We start from the raw sequence: 24,317 nt of genomic DNA, 5'->3' as shown, positions 1-24,317 counted from the left end.
AAAGAACTGAAACGGAGAGTGATGACGAAGAAGGTTCAGAAGTTGGAGATCATAGTTATATGTCCGATGACTCGGAACCTGAATAATTTTTAAAAATTGAAAAATTTTTATATTTATAATTTTTTACAATGAACAGAAAATTTTTTTAATTGTTGTTTTTATTTTGTCTTCTAACAATAAAGATAAAATTTGCAAGATTAGTATTATACATACATGTATATGTTTTACTATAACCTTTTTTACTAAAAATGTATATATACTTTAGTGTCACATAAAACATATACACACAAATAATTAATTGATTAAAAAAAAAACTTGAATAAATATTCCTCTATTTTAATAATAAATTACTCCAAAATGATACACAGTACGTACGAGTCTATCGCTATCCTCCTCATTTTCAACAACAAATAGCATGCGCACTCTCTTTCTTTAAATGGGCGGGCTTTAAACAGCTGCTATGCTGTGTCCTCTTCTATCGCATGGGACGGTTGGTTGGGACCTCTCAGTCGCACATATTTACTCGCAGCAATATTTCACTTTTCAAAATTCGACAACCGGAATTCGGGACTAATTTTTCGCAGGCAACCGTATACCATCGTGTTCATAATGAAATAATCTTCATTTTCATTCAATTTTAATGCAATAATCAGACCGGTGAAAAATGCTAGTATCGATTTACCTGTTTATACCTGGCTACCCGAGAGTTGTGACCGGAAAAGAATAGGCAACCCAACGTTTGCATATTCTATGGGCTTCAGACTTTTGATTGGTATAGAATTTGTCTAATAATCAAACCGGTGAAATGTTGAAAAAAATTTTTTTTTCTCAATTATCAATTAATCATATCTTGGACTGAAAGGGCATAGCCGGTTAAATATGGGAAATCTGCCCCCATGGCTTTTTTGACCCACACTTAGGGGATCGATTTGGCATCAAATAAAAATAATTCACACCAATTTTTAGCCCTCATTTTTTCTACGTACTTTTTCAAGCAAAAAAAAAATACAAGTGCGTTAAAACGACGAATTTCAGGAAAAAAATGAGTTTTTAATTTTTTTGACATTGTTCCACCACTTCAAAAAATCTGAAAAAATTTCTGAGTGTCGAGGGGTGTAAAATACATGTTCTGACAAATTTTGGTAATTGACATATTTCAAAAAACCCTAAAAAAAACAAGATTTGAATTTTCTTTTCTTCGTTAAAAATCGACTTTTCGTTGAAAAACCATGATCATACGATATCTTTATATTTAAGACTCCTGAGAATAAGAAAAAAATCACCATCGATTAACTCCGAATTTCAGTATAAAAATAAAATTAAAATCAAAAAAACAGGTTTTTTTGAAAATCTCGAACGTCGTTTGAGTTGAAGGGCTAAAAATTAGTGTGAATTATTTTTATTTGATGCCAAATCGATCCCCTAAGTGTGGGTCAAAAAAGCCATGGGGGCAGATTTCCCATATTTATCCGGCTATGCCCTTTGTTAGGCAACCCATAATATGCAATAAATTTATTGACATATTAAATTAAATATAAAATACGTTTCATCAAATAAACATCTTATCGGGATCTTAGACTACAAGAACCGCTAGAAGTTTCAGTTAGATAACAAACTTGGTTTTCCAAAGCATGAATAGAATCATAACACACATGTTTACTCTTTGACAGTTCAAGACGCACTGTATTTCGTTTTCATTGTTTACCAGATTCAAGTTTTGTATGGATTGGAAGTGTCAAGATTACAAACTAGCCTATCTCTTTCAGTTGCGTTCGTCACTGTGCGTCATTTATCGTCTGCTGCCCCCACACAAGCGGGATATTTTGTTTATTGCCTGAAAACAAATGAACGAGTCATATTATTAATGATTGTTTGACAAATCTTTATTGAACAATTGAGTGTGTAGAATCACATAATATGTTATCATTGCGCTACGTAAACATTATGCGCGACTATTTCTGGACTATTGCTAGTGAAATTATTGGTAACTGCACTAGATGTATTCTTTTCTTTGCCTTCCTTGGTCGTATTTTGCTCTGTTTGTGGGTGGTACACGTATGTACATTTAAAGAATTTACTCAACTACGTATCCTGCCGGCCGATTAAGTCCCATCGAACGCATTCAGAGGAATCGAATCAAGTAAAATGACGTCTACGAAAAAATGTGAAGTAACTTACAATTAGTCGAACGCGTGCCCGTTTTAAATCGTATTAGACGCCTCACACTCTGTTATATCAATTAATTTATTATCTTATTTATCCTCCAGTTTAAAACCATCCAAGAAGAGCGTCCAAAAATATTCTCTAATAACAAGCGATGCACATCGTCTCTACAGTGTTCGATATGCATACCGATCAACCATAACGTTGTGGGAATATCTATCTACATATACTCATATACATGTCAACCGTTAACATTTCATGCTATTCAAAAAACTCTTCATCCTAATTATGATTCTTGGGGCATTATTCCAAGTTATTCGGCCATTAAAATTACTCGTTCAAAATAACATTGTTGATATATCTACTTGTACAAACAGGTGTCATACCCTTAATATCTTTTCAACTCCTGGAGATAAAAACTTTGTTCATAAATAATACTCGTAATAATTATTCGGTTTTCTCTGCTAGGAGGTGAACCGATTATAATCCGTATAATAACAATTAGAATTTGCAGGTGTGGGATTTTGATTTGTACTGCTATTTGGTTTAGTGCTCAATATCTTCTTCCTTTCTCTGTCCCGGATCACACTTTTCTCACCTGTATTCTCTGCATTATACGAGTTTGGGGTACATATGAATGTGGATTGGTGTTTTCCCTTCACTCCTTTGGAACGTTGGTTCCTTTTGGAATCCGATTCTCTAGCTTTATGCTCGTCTTTGTATCCCTTGCTCTTGTTTTCAGTAGCCGCTTCGTCACGTGCTTGCTTTTCCTCTGTAAAAATCATCAATTCTGCTCATAGAAAAGTTAGTTTTCAATGGGTTTCGATTCCCGACCAATGATCCATTCGACGAAGTCGACGGTGGATGTTCAAATTATAGAAAGCAGATTTTTATTTTCCGCTAAATTTTTTTTTGAAACTTCTTTCATTGAAAATCATTAAACTTTCTAGTTCAATGATAATGATTGATTTATACCTTCGGGAGCGTCGAACAGTGATTTGGAGAACACCGTGGTACAGTTTTTTGCATTGGCTGAAGTACGATCGGAGCAAGTGGTGTCTCGGTGTTTGCCCTCAGTTTTATGTTTGGTTGTCAGAGTTCCAAAAGTTGGTTGTTGCTCCGATACAGATTGCGACGTCGGTTTTGGTAGAGGGCATTTTATCAGCATGGCATCACGAGCGTCACCTTCGCTGTCGTAAATACTGGTGGCTGAGGTGTTTTCCGATATCAGCTTTTCCTTGTCAGAGTCCCAGCTATCGTTGTTGTAGCGTACGTTACCGCTGGCATCCGATTTCTTCAAAATCGACTTGGATACTCGATGCCGATCTATAAACGGCATTGTCTCACTGTCTATCGAGTTGCTGGATAGGGACAACTTACTCCCACTGGATTTTCCTAAAATTTAAACAAAAAAAATCTTCATGAATTCCCATCGCTAGAGTTGAACTACATTATGATTATAATACGGTCATACGATGTTTACAATTACCAGAATAAGAGTGCTTTAAGCCAGTTATGTTTCCAAATAGATGATGATGGATTATTCGGGATGGGGAAGTAAAATTATCAGCAGCTTGTGTTAGTATGCCATTTTCCTGGGCGCCAGTAATTCCTGAATATTGATTATTACTATCCCTTGCGATTGTACTTTCGATCGCTATCCCGACCACGGTCGATATAGAATCTGGAGTTAGTCCAAAATGGGGACGTAGTCTTTCACTCTGTAATATTCTTGGTTAGTCAAAAGTGAAGCCTAATTGTTTCAGGTTTTTCGAAAAATTCACAATCAAACCCTCGAACGTTTTACGCCGGTGTTTCGACGTCGAAGTGAGGATTTGACATCCCGTAAAAATTGAAGAAAAAAACACCCCGTAAGGTTAATTGATTCAATAAAAATCAGCGTGCAATTAGTAACCTCAACATTCTACACTCACTTGTTGGATACGGGTTTTTTTGTGTTTCGGTAGAGAAACATCTTTGCTACTTCCTCTGCCCTCGTCATTCGCCTGTTCGTTATTTTGAGTAGTTTGATTGTTCGAAGACTGCACTGCGTCAGATATGTGGAGTAAAACACCAGTAGGTGTATTTTTTTTTGTGTTTGTTGACGCACTTTGATGATGACAATCATTACACTTGTCAGCGGTGCTTTCCAAGGGGTTGATGTAAAGATTGCTGTCCCCTTCTTCGGTAAGGTCACCTTGGGAGTGAAAAAAGTGGGTATGGCAGCTGGCGAAGGTGTCGGTACTATCAGCGCTACAGGATTCGTTGTTATTGTTTTTGAAATACGAGGTCGAATAGGTCTCCTGATTCGGCGAATTTTGATAGTTGTAGTATCCAAAGTTACTGGATTCCGCATTGCTGCAGGAATCACGCAGTGCTTTCAGTTCTTGGCAAATAGGATTCCGGAAGTCGCTCGTTGCCAGAGGCATCAAATTCTCCGCATCCCTAAAATCCTTATACTCCTAGAAAAAATTTTAAATCTATGAGTAGCGCTCTGGATTTTATCTCAAATATAGATATTTCATCGTGATTATGTTATTTCTCTTGAATTTCGCAGATCGATATGTTCAAAGGAACCGAGGTAACAACTTTGGTATAAGAAAAGTCGAAACTAAACTATGAAACAATTTCCGGTACGGTAACATTTCTAGGTTATTTATTTAGACATTCAAGCATGACAACATAATCCGTTATTAAACAATCATACAACGTCTGAAATACATTTTTACCACATGCCGTTATTGCAAATTGAAAAAAAAAAAAAATAGAAAAAAAAAACACAAAAGAAAGATACTGATTAAAAATGATTAACAGTAAAAATTTAAACTCAACAACATAAAACCACTGAAAATCATATAAAGCGTCGATACACAATTCTCGAATCGATTTCTGTAGATTACGATAAAGCCGCATGGGATTTCTAGAATATAAAAATATACACATATATATATATATATATATATATATATGAACGAAAAAGACAACGATAATTTTTAGGACTATACGAGAAAATATAACGATTTCCCAAAAGGCGATCGAAGTCTGCCCAACCCTGTAAAACGTAAAATAAAAATTCATTAAAACATCGTAAGTACATGATGGTTGATAGCGATCTATTTTTTATAAGAATGGGTACATACTTTGTGACTTTATACACAAGTATATCATTCACGCAGGTATAGATAACCAGAGAAATATGTCGACGGCTTATCAGAAGATATTATGAGGGTCATTGACAGTCACGCTACAACCGAATAACGATGTATATTAATTAGAAAAAAACTGGCGTACCCTACACTATATGTGAATATAACCACGTGAACAACCATTTTCACGCAAAAAAAAAGAACGAAAAAATAATGGTGGGAAAAGTAATAAGTAAAAAAACAAAAAAAGGAGCCAATAAAAGTTTATTATCATCTTCTTGACGGTGAAAATTTTGCGTTTTATCATAATAGGTATAATAAGAAAAATTATACAATTCAATGAGGTGGTTATAATTAAGTGAAATAATCAAATAAAGATGCGAATGGAGTTGCCATACCTTTGTAGTACAAAAACAGCATTCGAATTCACTAGGCAATTCTTCAAGTTTGTCGAATTTTCTACCGTCCTTCTTCTCAGCTTCATCCTGTAAAATCAGATTTACTTGAGAAGTATATATTTTTTTACAATTTTCTTTTATTTTTATACTCAATACCAAAAGCACGCCGATCGGAATAGCTATATAATAATAATAATAATTGGTATGTAACACAAAACAGCGAGGGTCGAAAAAAGGGTATATATACGAGGAAATAACAAGATGGTACGGAAAATATGGTCAAAGTATTATACACGCGTATTTGAAGTGAGAAATTGTTTATTACCTTGTTGTATCAAAGAAAATTTTTTTATACATCTCGAAGAATACTCGGTTATTTAATTTTCATCGCCATCGCTATCTATCAACGAACAGAAGATATTCTATCTGAAAATTGCAGTGCACATAGCCCTGCAGTAATCATCATTCCTGAACAGCCTCATTCATATGTATTTCTTCCATCTTGGTTGTCTAGACGTTTCGATTTTCAAGTAAATATCGTAATTCATAATTTTTGCCGTTTCGATTTGGTAATTTTTTCCGTCCAGTAATTATAAAGTAGCTCGGTGATCTGCTTTCTTGTTTTTGATTAGTTTTTTATTTTTATTTTTTTCTTTAATCAGCGAAAACCGTTCGTCGTTTCACGATCGAGATATCTCGGGACTTTTTTTTCTGTCCAAATTATAACAGCCCTGGATTTATTTTCACGATTCACCGGAAGTAAGGGAACTGCACAAGGTCAGGGAAATCCGTCTAAGAATATCCCAGAGACGGATATAATTAGAAATCGATCCGCCGTGCGCTATATAAAGTTTTCTTCCCGGGGGAAGCAATTAATACGATTACGTTATAACAATAATGATATATGAAAAAATAAAGGAATAAAGAATGGCGAGTCAACAAAATTAATTTAAAAATGAGCAGTACGGTAGGGTAGTAAAGGATCATTTCCCACTGAATCAGACAAGAATATGTATTCGTATAAATGAGTTTCATCTTAGCGAATGATATAAATTTGAAACGGATACGATCACGTTTTAAAAATAACATAATCATAAATATACATATGTTAATCTATATTCAATCTATTCTGATGAAACTTTGTCACTTTTCTATTGCCCAATAGTATCGTCCGTATATCGTCGAAGGCTTAGTTCAGTGTTTAATAATAGCCTAGAAGCTTTTAGCCGTTGGTCAAATTAGTTTCAGCCTAAATAGTTTGAACGTTCTTTTGTAGTCCGCATGCAATTAGTATTTACTATATGTATAACATTTCCTCTTTCTTCTTTCGCACTCCACTTTCGACGTTCCGAAATTTAACCATTCACAAAAAATTACTTTCCCTTTCCTGTTATACTTATTCTTTCATGACAATTATTTTCGTTTACTTTTCTTGCCGCAAAAATTGCTATAACTACAAGATAGAATTTTAATCATCCCTATGAAAAATTTGGATTTTTCATATTTCCGTTTTTATTAACCAATCCAATCATACCCTTCGGTTTCGTCATGAATATCGAAAGAAAAGTTTAAAAGTTCTGGTTCTATGCATCAACTACACTGCAAATGTAATTGTCTTCGATTAAAAATTCCCATTGAAAATTCTTCATCATTTAATTTTTTGTTTTTTTTGTTTTAGTTTTTTATAGACTATAATAGCACTGGTAATACAACTGAATTACTTTTCTGAGACAGATTAATCAACTTTGTGGTTTATGTTAATACACGTACGCGCTGAATTTTATTCAAACACGCGACACACAGACAATAATCACGAGAATTTATATGAACTTTTTTTTACTTTTTCCGAACGTGTGTTCTGTGGTTTTTTTTTTCAGTCAATTAATATTTATTCATTCAATTTTGTTTTATAGCTAATTCCGTCGCGAACCACCAGAAAAGTTGATGTATCATGAGAACAGACAGTCTATTTGAAAGGAAATGAACGAAAAGGAAAAAAATGCAAAAGAAAATAGTTTTAGCGGTGCTACGTCAAGTAATTGCTATCATATTATGTGATATAATATGTCAAATTAGAACGCAATTACGATGCATATTTATTAGAAATAAATAAACATATACAAATATTGTTGTATATCAACAATATTTTTTGTTTGTTTGTTCTTGTTTTTTTTTTAATAACAACTATTAAAGCGTATTAGCGTATTGTATAAATATGTTTAATTATATGCATGTAACATGTTTATTATGCGGTGGGTATTTTGATTGATTTATTTATTTGTTTTTCTCTTCAATGCACTTTCTCGCGATCACGTGAAATAATTCTTGCGTCTGTTCACCTGAAACAGAATAGAAAAGTTTCATGTACAATTTTTTTTTTCTTTCATACCAACTTAATTAGGAAGAAACAAAATTGAGAAACAGAACGCGAAACATATAATCATCCGCATAATGTGACTGTATTTGTTTTTCGTTTTTTTGATTAGTCCATTTTTAAATGCCCATTTCATAAGAGCGTAATTTGATTATGTTCATAATAAATGTGAACCATATACGGGAACGTGGATATAAAAATAGTATAAGGCACAGATATATAATAGGAAAAGTGCACGTTAATTGTATGTATGAATAATTTTTATTATAATATATCGGATGTATTTATCTATAGAATCATATGAGATGTATGAAAAGAAATCATATATATGTTTTTCTACCTATTTGTATGTACATATATATGGCTTGAATTTTGATAAATTATTACATATACTTAACTACTTATAAGTAAACCCATTATTGTTATAATGCTATTATCATTATTGTTATTGGTATTATCATCATTGATATTATTATTATCATTAGCATTATTAGCGTTGTTAGCGTTATTAGCAATATTAACATTTCCACTACTACTACTACTACTACTACTACTACTACTACTACTACTACTACTACTACTACTACTACTACTACTACTACTACTACTACTACCACCATTACGACCATTACGACTATTACTACTACGACTACTACTGATGATTTCCGTACATGTTAGCATTCCTCATTTTTGGTCTTCATGCAGACAGTTATAATATCATTTTCCATTATTATGAGAAATATAAATTGTTTTTATATAAACGTCTGAATACGGTATTAGTTTACGTTTATTATAGCGTAGAGGGTGGTTTGTATAGAAAAAAGAAAATATGAACCAAAATTCTTACCGACGATCTTATTGTGATTGTGTTCTGAAGCCCATTTTCCAAACACTTGACGAAATTTTGAGAATAAAAACAAAAGTATGAATATGAGGGTCGAGGACTGCAATGATCTTAGCTATTAGCTTTGTTAATATGAGTTTAGCTGACAAATCATCAATTTGAGTGCATGATATAAATGAATGAAATCGATTATGTAGCTCAGCTGTTGACGTTTGTAGTGCAGTTAGAATTATTCGATAGTGAGCCGATCTTCTTTAATTGAAAACTTGCGCATGTATCTAGCCGAAAATTATACATGTATCTATAAAATTTGATGTTTTTGATGAAAATTCCAAATTTGAGACCTACGGGCCCTTTTCAAAGCCATAGGGTCCAAAATCTGATTTGACCATTCGATTGCTTGGAAAAAATCATCAAAGAAACCTATTTAAAATTCTCAGTTTTTTTCACCGTCTTGAGTTCATTAATTATAAGCCGTTTCCAGATTTCTTGGACATCCTGTATGTAATTGTCGGCCAGTTACGTCAGCAGGTTTTCGTTATTTAATTAAAAAAGTCGATTCACTATCAAGCAATTCTAATTACACTACGATCGTCTACAGATGAGCTACAAACGATTTCATTCATTTCAATTAGATTGATGGGTTGTCGGGTGAACTCATATTAATTACACCTTTTCATCAATTTTTCGTACACAAGGGAAGCACACACCTTTAGAATACAAACCTGATTACTAGGACTAATTGAGTCGTCGAGTTGTCAAAATCCAATTTCTCTCGTTCTATGTACAAAAATAAAATTTAGAAATTCCAAACTCGCTTTCTTCTCCTCTCTTTCGATTATATTATTCAATTATCATTATAATGGCGTCCTTACCTCATTACTCAAAATGATAGTGAAAATAACACATTGCGACGTGATAACGTGACCGACAAATTGATTTGATTGAAAAAAAAAAATCAAATTTCAAAAAATGGCGATAAACTAGACTTCCAACGTTGAATCGAAGCCTGTGGATTTTATCAAGTGTCCGCGTAACACGTTATCCTTCAATTTATTTTTTTCCATTTCTTTTTAGTATTTAGCCATTTGCCGCGTCTTCGTCACGAACACTCCTCGTTTCTAATTCCCCTTTCAAAATCTGCAGTCAAGCAAAAGAAGTTAGTAGGTATTTTATTTATTGAATTTCTAACTTCTAAAGCGCTTTGTTCGAATTATTGACTGTCGTATACTTACCTCAATAATTAAAGGTTGTCTTATCGCTCGTTATATTAATTTGTTCGCCTTTTCGATCACAGACACAGACACTTTTTTTTTTTTAATCGGTTAACAACGTAGTAGGTTCATGTCTATGGTCAATCTTGTCTCGCGATCATGATCATCTACAAAAATGATCGTTCCGGGGTACATGTTGTATTATATACATATATACATACACATATCATGTCATATGTTATTATACCGCAAGTCCCCTGAATGTTTTCAAAATTTCTCCGTTACTTCAACATTCTTTCGCGAATTCGTTGTAATTCTAGGTGAAAGCTGTCACAGAGCGGCGTAGGTACGTTAAAAATAGCAAACAACAAACACACGAAAAACATCCGAATGTTAACTTTTCCACGCCCCTTAACGGATAAAAAAAATTAATTGATTGAAAAAAGTCGTACTGTTCTCCTTTCCGTTCTTTCAACCTCTCCTTACCGTATGATTAATTCTCCTGCAGCCCTAATATAATGCAAACGTTACACACACACCGTATACGTGAACAATCGTACGAGGATTCTATTATCCTAACGGCGACAACGATGAAATGAATGAATAAATGAAATAAAATTAATCGAACAAACTCATAAAACTCAGCTTACACTGGGTGTGGTATTCCCTTGCGTCGATTGTTGGATGGGAATATCATCTTGAAAGTAGTCGTTGTTCCTACTGGGTGATGAATTCGGTGCGAAATCTAGGAGTCGATGATTCGGGCTGTCCGGAGTTGACAGATCGTTAGGCAGGGTCGGTAGACAATTGGACGCGCTTCTTCGATGAGTATTTATGCTACAATGCTCGTAGTTACGATAACATCCAGGACCAGTTTGAGCAGGACCTCGGCCACATGCCGATTCGCCTTCCGTACTGTTCCCGTCTATCCCCGACATGTTCTGACCTAAACAAAGTAGCCACTATGTTGAATCGTGCGCAGAAAATAGGAGTGTGTGATCTAAGGGAAAATGCGTTTCCTTCCTTCATGATTCAACTTTTTTTCCCCATGACAACGGTTCTAGCGACAGTCAGCTGCTACCTTACCTATAAACTAAAACCTAACCTAGCCTATGAGAACATTTTTTAGCCATAATCCATTTAATTATGATGATTATATTCTATAAATAATGTATAAAAGTGAAAGATGGTGGACATGTCTATACGTGTACGACGATCATACCTATAGGGACACTTTGGAAAATGGCGAGGAAACTGTTAGATTAATTTTTCTGCGGTAATCTAAAATTTACATTATTCTCAGCAGTGAGAAAGTATTAATACCAGACTACGGACATAAACAATCGACTATAGAATAATTTAAATATATACATCATGCAATTTTTTCGTCGAATTTATTCAGTTAAATTTTATTTCTTTTTATGAATAACACGTAATAACGTAATGATGATGTTACGAAACCGTGCACATGTCACTCTCGTTGAAGTACGTTGCGGTTTGAAAGTTGGATTCATCGCGAATGTCACAGTTGAATATTTCGTTTGTAAAAAAGGCAGAAAAAAAAGAACAAAAAAAAGCAGAACAATCCGGATCCGGACGATTCGCAGCTGGTGAAACTAGAATTTCATTATATGTATAATAATTATTCCGGATCTCCCTGTTGCGGAAAAACAGTCGCAGGTACGAGGTACATAAGATCTGAAATAAGAAATGAAACCCAGGTAAAACGTTTCGGCAGGTGAACATATTGTGATACTTTTTGTAAAGACAATGTAACAAATTACAACATTCACATAATTCTTGAGTCGCTACCCCGATCGATCCACCCACGCTCCAGATCGCGTGTGAATTAAATACAACAATTGTACGACAATTTTCATGCATCCCACATGTACAAATAATCCAGCCTTTTTTTGCCCTTAAAAATTGTCTACCTCGATAACCTCCTGAACTTGACTTCGTCTTCTCTCGGCAGCGGTCCATTTTTCTCTTAAAAGTTTTTGTTTTCATTCCTTTTCTTTAGAAAAATCTTACCGTAACACGCACGCAGATGTAATTCAGACGGTATTTATTTCACTAAATAGGTGAGTAAGACGACAATCGTTGGTTCTAAAGATGGGTAAACGACCGTAGCGGGTAAACGACTTTATAAGTTTGAAACATCTTTGACAAGTTTGAGCGGTGAACGAGCCGCTCAAAATTGATCCGATGAGAATACAAATGTTTTTTTCTTCGCACTCTACTCTATTCCTATGACCCTGGTGTGGTTTTTCGTGGGCGTTGATTCGACGTATTTTCAACCCTGAAAATATCCACAAATAGATACAACGTTTCAAATCTTATTCTCTTTTAAAAATCGCGTCAAATCTTCGGCTCAAAATCGAATTTCTTCGAAACTGGCGACTTCAAGGAAAGCAATTAAATTCATTAGAGCGATTCAAAATCAGCGTTCAATGGATGCAAAGGACGTTGAATCCATCTGCCGATATTTTGAAGTTTCGACATCCTCATTCGGATGGAACACATTTCCAAAGACTACCGCTCGCACGTGTTTCACCGTTTCAAGATCAACGACGAAGTTCTGAAAAGCCCGAACCTGTAAAATGGTGCGAAGAACGAAAGTAGAAGAGAAAAAAAAAAAAAAATAGCGATTGAATTCGTGAAATGAACATTTCTATCGTGAAGAATGATGCGTCGATAGAAAGATCGTGTTTTGTTTAGTTTATAGTTTTAGATCGTTGTTTCAAGTTTGACAATATATCCCTTACCGGTATCAGCGATGACGTCGATGAGATCAATGCTCTTAGCGAAAGCGTCCCTCAGATTGATGTGATGAAAGGAAACAATGCTTCCTTCCCTTTTGGCCCTCTCCAGAGCCTCCCGCCTTTTAAGTGCTTTTTCACGTCTCATCTGATTCTTGTAGAACTCAGCAAAATTATTGACGATAATTGGAATGGGCAACGCAATTACCAGGACACCACATATACAACAAACACTTCCAATCACTTTTCCGAGGGGAGTTGTTGGGTAGATATCCCCATACCCTACGGTAGTCATGGTGATTCCTGCCCACCAAAACGTCTCCGGAATGCTTATAAATTTAGTCCCAGGCTCTTCCTTTTCGGCGAAATAAGCGAGACTTGAAAATATCAATACTCCCATAGCAAGGAATAGCATGAGTAGACCAAGCTCTTTGTAAGAGTTTCGCAATGTAAAGCCAAGACTTTGTAATCCTGTAGAATGACGTGCAAGCTTGAGTATCCTCAGTATACGCATTATACGAAAAATTTGTACAACCCGACGCACATCCTGGAATTGGTCCGTTGCATTTTTGTTCGTTTCAACGAGGAATAGAGACACGAAGTAAGGGAGTATCGCAAGTAAATCGATAACATTTAAACCTCCCTTGAAAAATTTCCACTTGTCCGGCGAGGCACTGAACCTAAGTACATACTCGAGTGTAAACCAAGTGATGCAAACCGCCTCCACCATCGCTAGTTGAGGATTATCTTGAAAGTTTCCTTTTTGATCATTCACTTGCATACTAGGAATCGTGTTCAGAGTTAATGCGATTGTTGACAACACAATAAATAGTATCGATATCACAGCTATCACCTGCAATTGCAATTTGAAAAAAAAAAAAAAAAAACAAAAAAAAAAAAGAAATATATCATTTACATTCCACTTATCGTCGTCGTCGTCGTCATCTTCGATTTACAAATTAATCGATTGACCGATCGATTAGTTATCCAAATAATCGTACACAGGTAACAATCACCGATTATGTCTTTTTCAGCCTCAATTTTTCCATCGTTAATTTTTTATCTATCTTTCTTTCTTTCTTTCTTTCTTTCTTTCTTTCTTTCTTTCTTTCTTTCTTTCTTTCTTTCTTTCTTTCTTTCTCTCTCTCTCTCTCTCCCTCTCTCTCTCTCTCTCTCTCACTCACTTTCTTTCATCCCTCATTGTATCAAATAAAATCGACAGCGTGTGCACACCTGAACAAAAAACCAATTGAATAATAATGGAAACAAAAAAAAACAACATATTATTCAAAACGAAAATTCGGTCTGAATAAATAAAAACCTGAACAATAATTGAATTTAAACTTCGTTAATATTTCAACCACATCGCGCGTGCAAATTTCCTACGAGTATTTAAAACGCAACAGGAACTTCCAATTGGTCAATTAAATGCATATTATAAATTTCGATAATAATCTATTGAAATTTCGTCACGATTCAATTGTATCGGAAATTGCGCGTGCAGGTGGTAAAAAAAAAATTTCAATAAAAAAAAATCCGAACATCGTTGCGCTATTGTTTGATTAATTATTCACAAAATAACAATCAGCGTTAAATACCTAATCAAAATAGGTAAATATTTATGAAAATTCTGTATTAATATATTTATATCATACGCGACGGGAAAAAATATTATTATTTTTTGTCAGGTCCATTTTTTCTTCAGACAGAATTTCATGATTTCTTTACATGATATGCGATCTATACTACCTAGGTAAGCCATGTATTGTTTGTATCATGTATATTATATTACATATATATATGTAAAGCATGTTAGTGTGCGTGTACTGTACCTACATAAAAAAAAAAATAAAATAAAAAAAAGTACATCGAAATAATCACGCATAATAGATATAATAATTATGATAATAATAACAACAGCAGCAGCGACAACAACAACAACAATAACAATAATAATAATAATAAAAATCGTAACGATAAATGTATAATAAGCTCGTTACAATATAACTCTGCGTGTATATAGTATGTATATAAGTATGTTATTATGTATACCTATACCGAAACGTGGAAAATAATGATTCATAATATCAAAGAAAGAAAATTTTTTAGCAAAATCATAAAAATAACGACATTTAATATGCGTTCGGAATGATGATGGCGCAAGATCAAAATATATAGTGAATCGCGTATACCACGTGTATGTAACGTGTATAAATGATTGAATGATAATAATAAAACACATGAGACACCGAGTGACTTTGGGCCATCGCACACGTGTGTCCCGCGTGTGTTCTCCATTTCCCATACGATTTCGGTGCGAAGGAAATTAAATCTCCTGCGTAATATAGATAATCATTCGCATCTTTTTATACGTATTAAACAACAACAACACCAGCAACAACATCAACAATAATAATCACCATACCTAGGTACAAACGTAAACCGTATATGATTTCGTATTGCCATATTATCTTAGACGTAAAATTTCGTCGATCAACAGTTGTTGGATTGAAAATTAAGAAAATGTCACATACTATACAGATAATATCGATAAATATCATATTTCTTTTATGGACTATAATATTCCACTAGGTATGTAATTATTATATACAGTTTCTCGCGCATTCCGATCCTAATTTTCTCCCATCCAGGACCCGCTCCCTCAACTCTTACAAAAACACCATGAAATTAAATAATTTTTATGCCGTTAATTTTCATTTTCAACGTTAATTAGAAATAATAGCGCTGACTTTATTCATATACTTTCTTAAGTATTTTGTGGAAAAATACGGTTTTTATTTTCGACTTTGTATAGTTTGAAGAAGCTTCGAGGAACTTCATTTTCTTTTTTCAGTTCTACTCCTATCACGATTCGGACGATTGAATACCTACGCAATTCAATCAAACGTGATGAACAATATAATTTTCCATACGATTAGCTCGTTTTTTTTCTCCTTCTGATAAACCAAAATTCTTAAAAGATTTTCGAAGATTGACAAAAAGTTCTTCACTGCGTTATAAGCATAGGTTATATTTAATTTGATATGACGATAATGGTACGTAGGGAGCGGTGCCGAGATATGGAGTAAAAAATGATGCCTGGTAATCACGTATTAACCCTTCCAACATAATCTGCTTTCATTTATTCTTATGTACATATATATACGTTATATATGTATGTATATACATATAATATGAATACAATGATTTGCAGGAAATACTTGAAGAAAAGAAATTGAAAAGAAAAATCGAAAATTAAGTAAAAAATGAAAGAAAATAACGACAGAGAAGATGCCAACTTTTTCATAGTTCTCATCTGAATGCTGACATAAAGAGGACATAAAGAAGGACAAGAATTAGAGGAAGGTATGTAGATAAGATATATGTATTATATAGCGAGCTGTCACAGCACCTAGAAATAATAAAATATATATTATAGAAATTCTCTGCACGAGGAATTATATCGTTCATAGTATATATACAACATTGTTCTAACCGTTTTTTTGTTTTACTTTTTTTTTTAGAACATTATAAGTTAATGTTTTTCTTTACTTTACATCTTTTAATTTGCTTCTTTAGTTTGTTTAATTTTTTGTTTTTCCATAATTCTGACTTTCTCTACATATACTACGGATACCTACATATGCATGTGCGTTTCTTTTTCTCATAACCATACGGATGGGATTCACAAATCAATCTAATACCTAATGCAGTTACTATAAAAAACAGAAACAAAGATAGGTATATAAAAATATCCAAAAATCAAACATCACAATTTTAAGAGAAAAAAAAAAAATTAAGAATCATTTTATAATAAGAAAGAATACATTGTGCAGCTACTGTTTATTTTTTATTTATTTATTTTTTTTTCTGATGTTCTAATTCGTTGCATTCCGAATATAAAACGCGATTGATTGCGTATAAAGAATGATAAATATAGCGATGAATGATATTTTTTCGTATCAATTATGCACAGAAGGATGTGAGAAAAAAACAAAAAGAAAACAATTAACAGTAATGATGATCGATAAATTTGTAATACATGATTATAATAATAAATGCAAATTCATGCGTTGTTTCTATACATGTTTAAATGGTATTAAATACAAAACACCGAAAGTGGACGAACATTCAATAAGTACCCCACAAATAAGATCAACAACAAAATAACAATAACAATAATAATATGCGTCACATCGATATACGAAACGATATATGAATTCAAATTTATGCCTAATTTACGTATTTTGTATACGTGCAACATTTAATAAGTCGAGGCCACAAATTTGATTATTTCTATTTATTTAGTCAGTTTTGGTTTTTTTTGAATGGGGTTCTTTTTGTGTTACATCTTACTTTGTCATTTTGAGGCTAAATTTAACCAAAACTGCAAACAAAACAGATGCTCGTTCAATGTTACGCAGCAAAAATTACGCAGTTCTTGTTATTTCTTTGAATATCGTTATTTCAAATATACTATTTTGTTTAACACGTACGACGCAGTTTTAAAAATCTCTGATTTCAATGGATTTGACGATTCTCTTTTTCCCCCGTGACAAAGTATATAAAATTCTGGAATCGATTTGAATTTGGAAAAAACCCGAAATGCTCGTAGATCGTGCCGTTGGAATGGAAAGGAAAGACTCACCCTTGCGGCGATAGAAGTCGTTGGTTTTTCAAGAAGATCCCAAAGGCATTTTTGATATTGGGCGCATTTACCCTCGCCAAATTCTTCCTCCTCACGTTGCCTGAGCGATTCAGCCTCTTTTCTCATTTCCTCGTGAACGTGTTCTTTTCTCTGATGATACTTGTGCTGACAACAACTTTCGAGGTACAATTCATCTATACCCCAATACTCCAAATCGTCACTGAATGCTAAAACGCACATTTCATCGACTAAATGTAATTTACCAGTTCTATAAAAATTTAATATTGAGCTAAATGATTTCGGATGTCGGTCGAAAAAAAATTCGTTGTCTATTAACGAGTAATCGTCACAAAGCTCAGTTATTGCTTCGTGAGTATTGCAGTCTCGGAGACGACCCAAACGGGTGTGTGGAAGCCGTTCCAATGTCCTCCAAAGCACCTCGTGTTTAACACCGCCGACGTTTATGCATACTCTTCTGTTCAAGGCCTTCGAGCGCATCAGCATAAACGGCTCCGGAGGCAGAGATGTCATTGACCTCGAATAGATACGCTGCTGCATGTGGAGAGGAAGAGGTGGCGGAGGTGGCGGCAAAGGTGGCGGAAGCATCGATGGCAAGGCGGATGACGGTACCGTTGAAAACGAGGCGTAACGGACCTCCTTGTTGTTGCCGATGTTCGACAATTGGTTACCGAAATTCCCGAGGGTCGACAAATTCCCGACCGTGACGAGGGATGGATCGAACGTAAACGAATCCATGCCTGTATCCAGATTAGGAATCTGAGAGTACATTGACGCGCTTGGAGCTCCATTTCCATTACGATCGGAACTTGCTTCTATTACACCCGAACTGTCATCCAAGTCAAACTTTCTCTCGTTAAGCATGAGATACGGATTTCTTTTCAAACGATCGCGACAGGGCTATACTACGTCATATCTCAATCGTATTCAACCACCCCTCGAACGATCTTCTCGCACCTCTCGAAAAAGATACTCGCACCGCCGATCAAACACATTCTGTTTCTGCCTCCTCTTCTCCGTTATCTCTTCCCTCTGTTCGCCCGGGTGCTCCTTGATCCTGAAAAAAACAAGTTGAACAACAATTTCAGACATTATGTACTTTCATTGGAGCGGGGCCACGCTTCCGCGATTCATTCCAATTGACGCTGTATTGTGGAAAAAAAAAAAAAAAAGGAAACTTTTCCAAGATGGAGTATCACAGATCCGTTGGATCGTGCTACTAGTTTATTTGTCTAGCAAAAAATGTAAATAAATAATGCACATGGATCCGAAGTAACAGTTTGATTCTCGAGAATCGAAAAATGAATAATATAATTAACGCGTACTTTACAAATAGTACCTGCGATTTAAATATCCCTAGAAGACGGCAGCCCAAAGTCATAAGCGCATTGTGTATATAAATAAAGAAAAAACGAGAGACAATATTCGCGATAAAATCCCATATAGTGTGTGTAAAAAAAACATCGTATGCGAAGGAGGCTATTAAGCTGCCGTTATAATATCAACGCCTCGTACAAATAATCAAGAAGTGCCAGACTATGGAGAAGTAAGGCGTGCTATCGTCGTAAAAATTTGTACGTACACTTAAAACGAATGAACGATCTGGAACAAAGTTCTACCGTATCCCCATACGTCTTTCGAAAGACGTATCAATTTTGCGATTATTTTTACAGTTCTCCGCGCAGCCGTGTCGATACGAGGAGATAATAAATTGTTCACTAAAATTAAGCTCTCGACAAAAACGCTCTATAACAACGTGCGTTTTCATTCAGAAAAACCACGTACCATGGTTCGGCGGGCTACGCGATAATTTCCCGTTTTCATCTCCGCTTCGATGCTGCGATTCTTTTTTTTTTTTTTTTTTAATCGTCGTTAAGGAAATAGCGAAAAATTGAGTTATTGGTAAAATCGCGGATCGTCGCGAGTCCATAACTGTGTATATAACTGTGTATAACCTTTAACTGTACAACGAACTTATTGTTAGTGGATTTTGGCAAAAAGCCGACGATATAAACAGCGAGACGTTATACGGCGAAATGTCTGTCTCCTGCAGCCCGGTATACACGAGACTATAGTACGTACTTACGGCGCGATATAGTATACGTACGTGCAATTGTCGTTGAAACTTTAAACCAATTTACATATTTACGCAGTTTCATTGTGATTATTGCAAACGTTCCGAAGACTAGCCGCATGCGAAATTCAACGGCGATTTTCGCGAGGCCCTTTTCCAAGATTAATCGCTCTTCGTGTGACGTAAAATTTTGCGCATAAATAATCGCGTGTGATAACGCGACGCGTCGCGGTGCGCTTCGCGATATTGCAATTCAGGATTAGAAACAATTTTCATACGAAAAACGGGAATAAATGCGCCGCGGTATAGAATAACCTCTCCGAAAATCTCAGCCGTATTTACGGAGTTCACTCTGAATTGAGATCATTGGTCGCCTGCCGTGCGAGAATTGTCGCAACGAACATCGCCTCCGAATTGGCAAATTTCGCGAACCCTCGTCCCAAAACTACTTTTTTTACCGCAATCTCGACAAACCTTATAACCTGGACGCAGACCCGATATAACATGCGTGCCCGTAGCAGTCCGTTGCACCCGAATAAAAAATAGCGAATAAAAGAAATATACGTAACGCAGAAAGGCGAGGTGATAAATCTGCATTTTCAGCCGGGTGAAAATGGACGAGCTTCTAATTCGAATTTGGAATACTTGATTGTTCGCCAATTGTTCTTACTTGGAATTTTGGCGTGTATAGTTCGGAAAAAGCAGAAATGTCCCGCATCGAAATGAAAAAACGTCGCATGTGCGTAAGAATAGCGTGAAAAAAGTGTTTCTGGGAGCGGGAATAGTTCCGCAGCAGTTTCGCGTTGCAAAAAAGCACAGAAATTATTCCGATCGGAGCTGTACAGGAATGAAAATAAATTGAATTCTAAATAAAAAAAAAAACAAAAAACCAAAAAGTAAAACGAAACTTCGGTTATGTATTATATCTGCCATCTTGAAATCACACCGATCACTTAGGCTATTCGAATGTTAACGGTTTGACCTACTTAAAAAACTTTACTCTGACCTGAATAACAGGAGTTAGCAATCTTCGTATCGACCCTCAACAAAACGCGGCTTCTTGCCAAGGGCCCGCAATAAAATACAAAGAAACTCATCCACCGTCTATACCATCGGCCGATTACCGTTGAAAAATTCATTCCCCCTACAAACTACAGGCGTCATTTTTGGAGAACCAAAAAATCAAATTGAATCAACCGATCCACCCATCAATGAAGCACTCGATCAACGTCTCCCTACGACACACACAACCGTTGCAAAGATTACACGTTTAAATCCCCGTTCCCTCCACGCGTAAAATGGCGCGCGTTTCAAGGAATCGATATTTCTTCCGACTCCAATCCTCTTTGCATCGTACACACAGGTATACCTGAATCGTATCGAAATATATCACACCGTGCACCCACTGCCCGAGTAGAACTGACTACGCTGAATTCTCTTTTCTTCCAGCCGAAAACGTAGCATGTAATCTGGCACCGGTGAGAAAGGGAAAAAGGTAGCCGAAAACAGAGGAAAAAATTTTAAATTCGCCACCACCAAGGCGGGGTGGTTTTCAACGATCGCACGGTGACATATTTCAGACTTGACCATGTTATAACGACATCTCAGACCTCGTTTAACCGCGAAGGTAGGAAAGCACATAGGTATACGCGAGTGGATGAGTGTTATATCTGCTCACCCTGAATTTGCCCCTTTAACGGTTATATACAAGAAAATATATACCACGCTATTGCCTCGCCCGGTTACCCGCGGAATCGATCCTTCACGGAACGTGAGGAAAGCTAAGGGTAACTTGTATCTAATTTTAAATTCATTCCATTGTAAAAGTCGGTCAAATTTTTCGAATCACTCTCATCCACGGGTCAATTACATTCCATCGGTGCACACTGATCACGTGTTCGTTACAGGTAGACCTTGATAATACCAAATGCTTTTCTCTCCGATGGTCGTGCAATATCGTCAGTAGGCAGATTGAATTTTTTGTCTTTCTTTATGATTATCAAATCAGCGTTAATGCGTGTGGAGGAAAAGAATTCTTCGAAATTTCCCATGTAAAATATAAATAAACATAAGTCAATGTTCAACCGAGTGTTGTCTTTGAATATAAATGGAGATGCTAGTATATTACATGTAATATACATATATATATTGTAAGTTGACTCAAACGATTTATATTTACCTCACTCTTGGAAAACTGCTAGGAATGTCGCGAGGTCCAGGAAAAAACAGAGACCAAAAAAAACAACACGAAAGAAAGATCAGCTTCCGAGAAAACACTAATTGTAATGTATATCGTTACAAATCTCGAGTAATATCGTACTATTTATTTCACATGTGCGTGCGTGTGTGCGTATGTGTGTGTGTGTGTGTGTGTGGGTATGCAGATAAAATGTCACTGTGTATAATAATTAATTCACCATAAACGTGTTCTATATGTAGATATCTCGGTGTGCGTGCGTGTGTGCGTGTGCCTTTCACATAGAATAGAATATTATCGATCCCGTTCAAATGTATGTAGAGTTATATAGGCAGATTCATACCCATAAATTCGAACTACTTTTTTGCACTCTATGTATTTTTCAATATTTTCAACGAGATATCACCACCACAGCAACAACGATTCACCGTTAATATTTAAATCAGCGGTTCTAAGAAAACTTGGAAATTTTATTTCGTAATTATGAAAACATTAATAACAACTTGTTAACAATTTTTATTATTATCGTTGATATTTATTACTATTCGTCAATTTTCAACTTTCGATACAGGTAATTAATTTAATTATTTATTTTTAGCGACAATGTAACAACGGTAAAAGCGCGGTTCAAAGTATCACTAAACACTATCACAATAATTTGCGCGTAATTAATCAGTTGATAAAATAAATATCATCAATTAGTCGTCGGACGTTGCGATTGCTTAAATTTTTGTTAAGAATTTTATTCTCATATCGTAACGGCTCAATATTTATTTCCGACAGCAGCAGCTCGCAAATTTCGATGTCTCGAGATGCTCAGCTGCTGCTGCTGCTGCTGGTGATGCTGCTGCTGCTGCTGCTGGTTTGTGGTTGCTGCTCCTGGTTTTCTGCGTTGACGTAGACGGCGGTTCTTGGATTCGAGCCAGCTGTGCGCCTGCCTGATCAACGTGACCACCCTAAATCTTTATAATGCTTGCCTTTAGCCCCGCTAAGACCGACGGGAACGGTTATCCTCTTTGAACTTTGCACTGAAGTTTGCTCGAGGTCTCATTTTTGCGTTAGAATCCGGAGGGCAATTGTTAGTATTATCTTAGTCCCCGATGCTTTCGCTTCGAGGGGAACTAGACTTTCGCACATAAAATTATTGCCTCAATTCGAACCCCTTGTAATGTGCATATTAAGCAAAGATGCAAGTTTCGTCTATTCAAAATGTAAAATCACGCGCAATCGATTTGATCAAACTCGCGGGCACGACGATCGATCGATTGTCGCGACTCTCGGACGAATTTAACCAGCGAAAATTAGTAATTTTTTATGCATCGCAAAACGGTGATTGGAAATGACAATTCTTAGGTGATACGACGATCTTCATCCATTTGTTTTGCAGCGGTTGTTTTTGAGTATAATGCTATACTTAGACCTTGATTTATTGTCTCGAGTATATGGATGACTTGAGAGAATGATGGATTTGGGCAGAAGACTTTAGCCAAAACAAAATCCTGAGTATGTCGAGTGCTCGATACATGAATCGCTTTTTGACGTACCACGATCATAAGGGTAAAATAAATCATTGTTACAGCAATCACCGAACCGTCGACTGCAATACTTGGCAAAATTTCTCAAGTCATGACCGACAGACGAATTAAACAACCAGAAACACTGGACAGTATGTGCAGTTAATTTGACACAGCGATCATTCTGCATTTCCTAGAAAAAAATCGAACTAGGTAAATTTTATTCAGTTTCCCAACGGATGGGAATAGTTGTCTCTTGTATCTGACCGATAACTTATCGTAAAAACTATATGTATGACAGAACGTGAAACTAGACAGTCTTTGTGCAATGAGTTACCCCAATTTGTTTCAACGACTATCGATACCAATCCTATTATTTGGTCTCTACTTTGTTGACTGAAAGAAGTATTGATGAAGCATTTTACTCAGCACTTGGATTATGATCCCATGAGTTGTTCGAATATCGCTTGGTCCAGATTTCAATTTCCGCTCATGGTCTTCTTCTAACAGCATACCAAGAACTATCAGCTTTTTTTGATGATATTTATTGTTAGACGTGTACCGTGTAATTGAGTACCTTGAAAACCTTTTGATAACAACGGTAACATTGAAAACGGTCGAAGAACCTGGTTGTATTACGAACCTTATCTGCATTTCCTTTTGTTTTGAAGAAATTCCAAGTTGCAGAAATCTCCTGGCATACCGAAGTAGGGTCAAGAGATTGTTAGTTGAAAGTAAATAACGAGGTGACAATTGTGACAAATTACACTCTCAATTCCTCGAACAAACAGGTTGAACGAGCAAGTGTCAGACGGGTGTTGACCGGGCGAAACAAAAAACAAACAACAGGTGTCAATGTTTTTTATGCCAAATTTCCATCCCAGAAGCCTGCTGAGGCCATCTGTGAACGTGAACGATGAATACGCCGAACAATTGAAGAAAATTTTGCTTCAATATTCAATTTG

At 35.6% G+C, this 24,317-nt stretch overlaps 2 protein-coding genes and 1 long non-coding RNA gene across 9 annotated transcripts; 1 reads left to right on the top strand and 2 right to left on the bottom strand.

The window, feature by feature from the left end:
- Nucleotides 1-1,861: 1,861 nt before the first annotated feature.
- On the bottom strand, nucleotides 1,862-24,153 carry LOC105692188. 7 transcript variants are annotated; one of them, XM_048657968.1, is made up of 10 exons: nucleotides 23,996-24,153; nucleotides 21,821-23,929; nucleotides 17,550-18,624; nucleotides 12,908-13,754; nucleotides 10,790-11,085; nucleotides 5,708-5,794; nucleotides 4,098-4,625; nucleotides 3,653-3,884; nucleotides 3,139-3,558; nucleotides 1,862-2,935 (listed from the first exon to the last, which is right to left on the bottom strand). In XM_048657968.1, the coding sequence occupies exons 3-10, from the start codon at nucleotides 18,429-18,431 to the stop codon at nucleotides 2,628-2,630; spliced, it is 3,600 nt and encodes a 1,199-aa protein (XP_048513925.1). In that variant the 5' UTR covers nucleotides 18,432-18,624; nucleotides 21,821-23,929; nucleotides 23,996-24,153; the 3' UTR covers nucleotides 1,862-2,627. The 7 variants fall into 7 exon arrangements, with proteins under 7 accessions (XP_048513925.1, XP_012266694.2, XP_012266848.2 ...); XM_012411271.3 differs by lacking the exon at nucleotides 23,996-24,153 and having other exon boundaries at nucleotides 21,821-21,835; nucleotides 22,182-23,980; XM_012411425.3 differs by lacking the exon at nucleotides 21,821-23,929 and having other exon boundaries at nucleotides 23,996-24,140.
- On the bottom strand, nucleotides 8,053-10,783 carry LOC125501664 (putative uncharacterized protein DDB_G0271974). Its single transcript, XM_048657979.1, has 2 exons — nucleotides 10,161-10,783; nucleotides 8,053-10,065 (listed from the first exon to the last, which is right to left on the bottom strand). Exon 2 carries the CDS (start codon nucleotides 8,760-8,762, stop codon nucleotides 8,475-8,477), a length of 288 nt encoding a protein of 95 aa, XP_048513936.1. The 5' UTR covers nucleotides 8,763-10,065; nucleotides 10,161-10,783; the 3' UTR covers nucleotides 8,053-8,474.
- LOC125501665 lies at nucleotides 20,837-21,725 on the top strand. The gene is made up of 2 exons (XR_007279265.1): nucleotides 20,837-21,004; nucleotides 21,091-21,725. It is a non-coding gene; the product is annotated as an uncharacterized LOC125501665 (long non-coding RNA).
- Nucleotides 24,154-24,317: the final 164 nt, after the last annotated feature.

Source organism: Athalia rosae, chromosome 7, assembly GCF_917208135.1.
Source record: "Athalia rosae chromosome 7, iyAthRosa1.1, whole genome shotgun sequence".
NCBI classification, from domain to species: domain Eukaryota; kingdom Metazoa; phylum Arthropoda; class Insecta; order Hymenoptera; family Athaliidae; genus Athalia; species Athalia rosae.
This window is presented reverse-complemented; position numbering and strand designations above follow the sequence as displayed.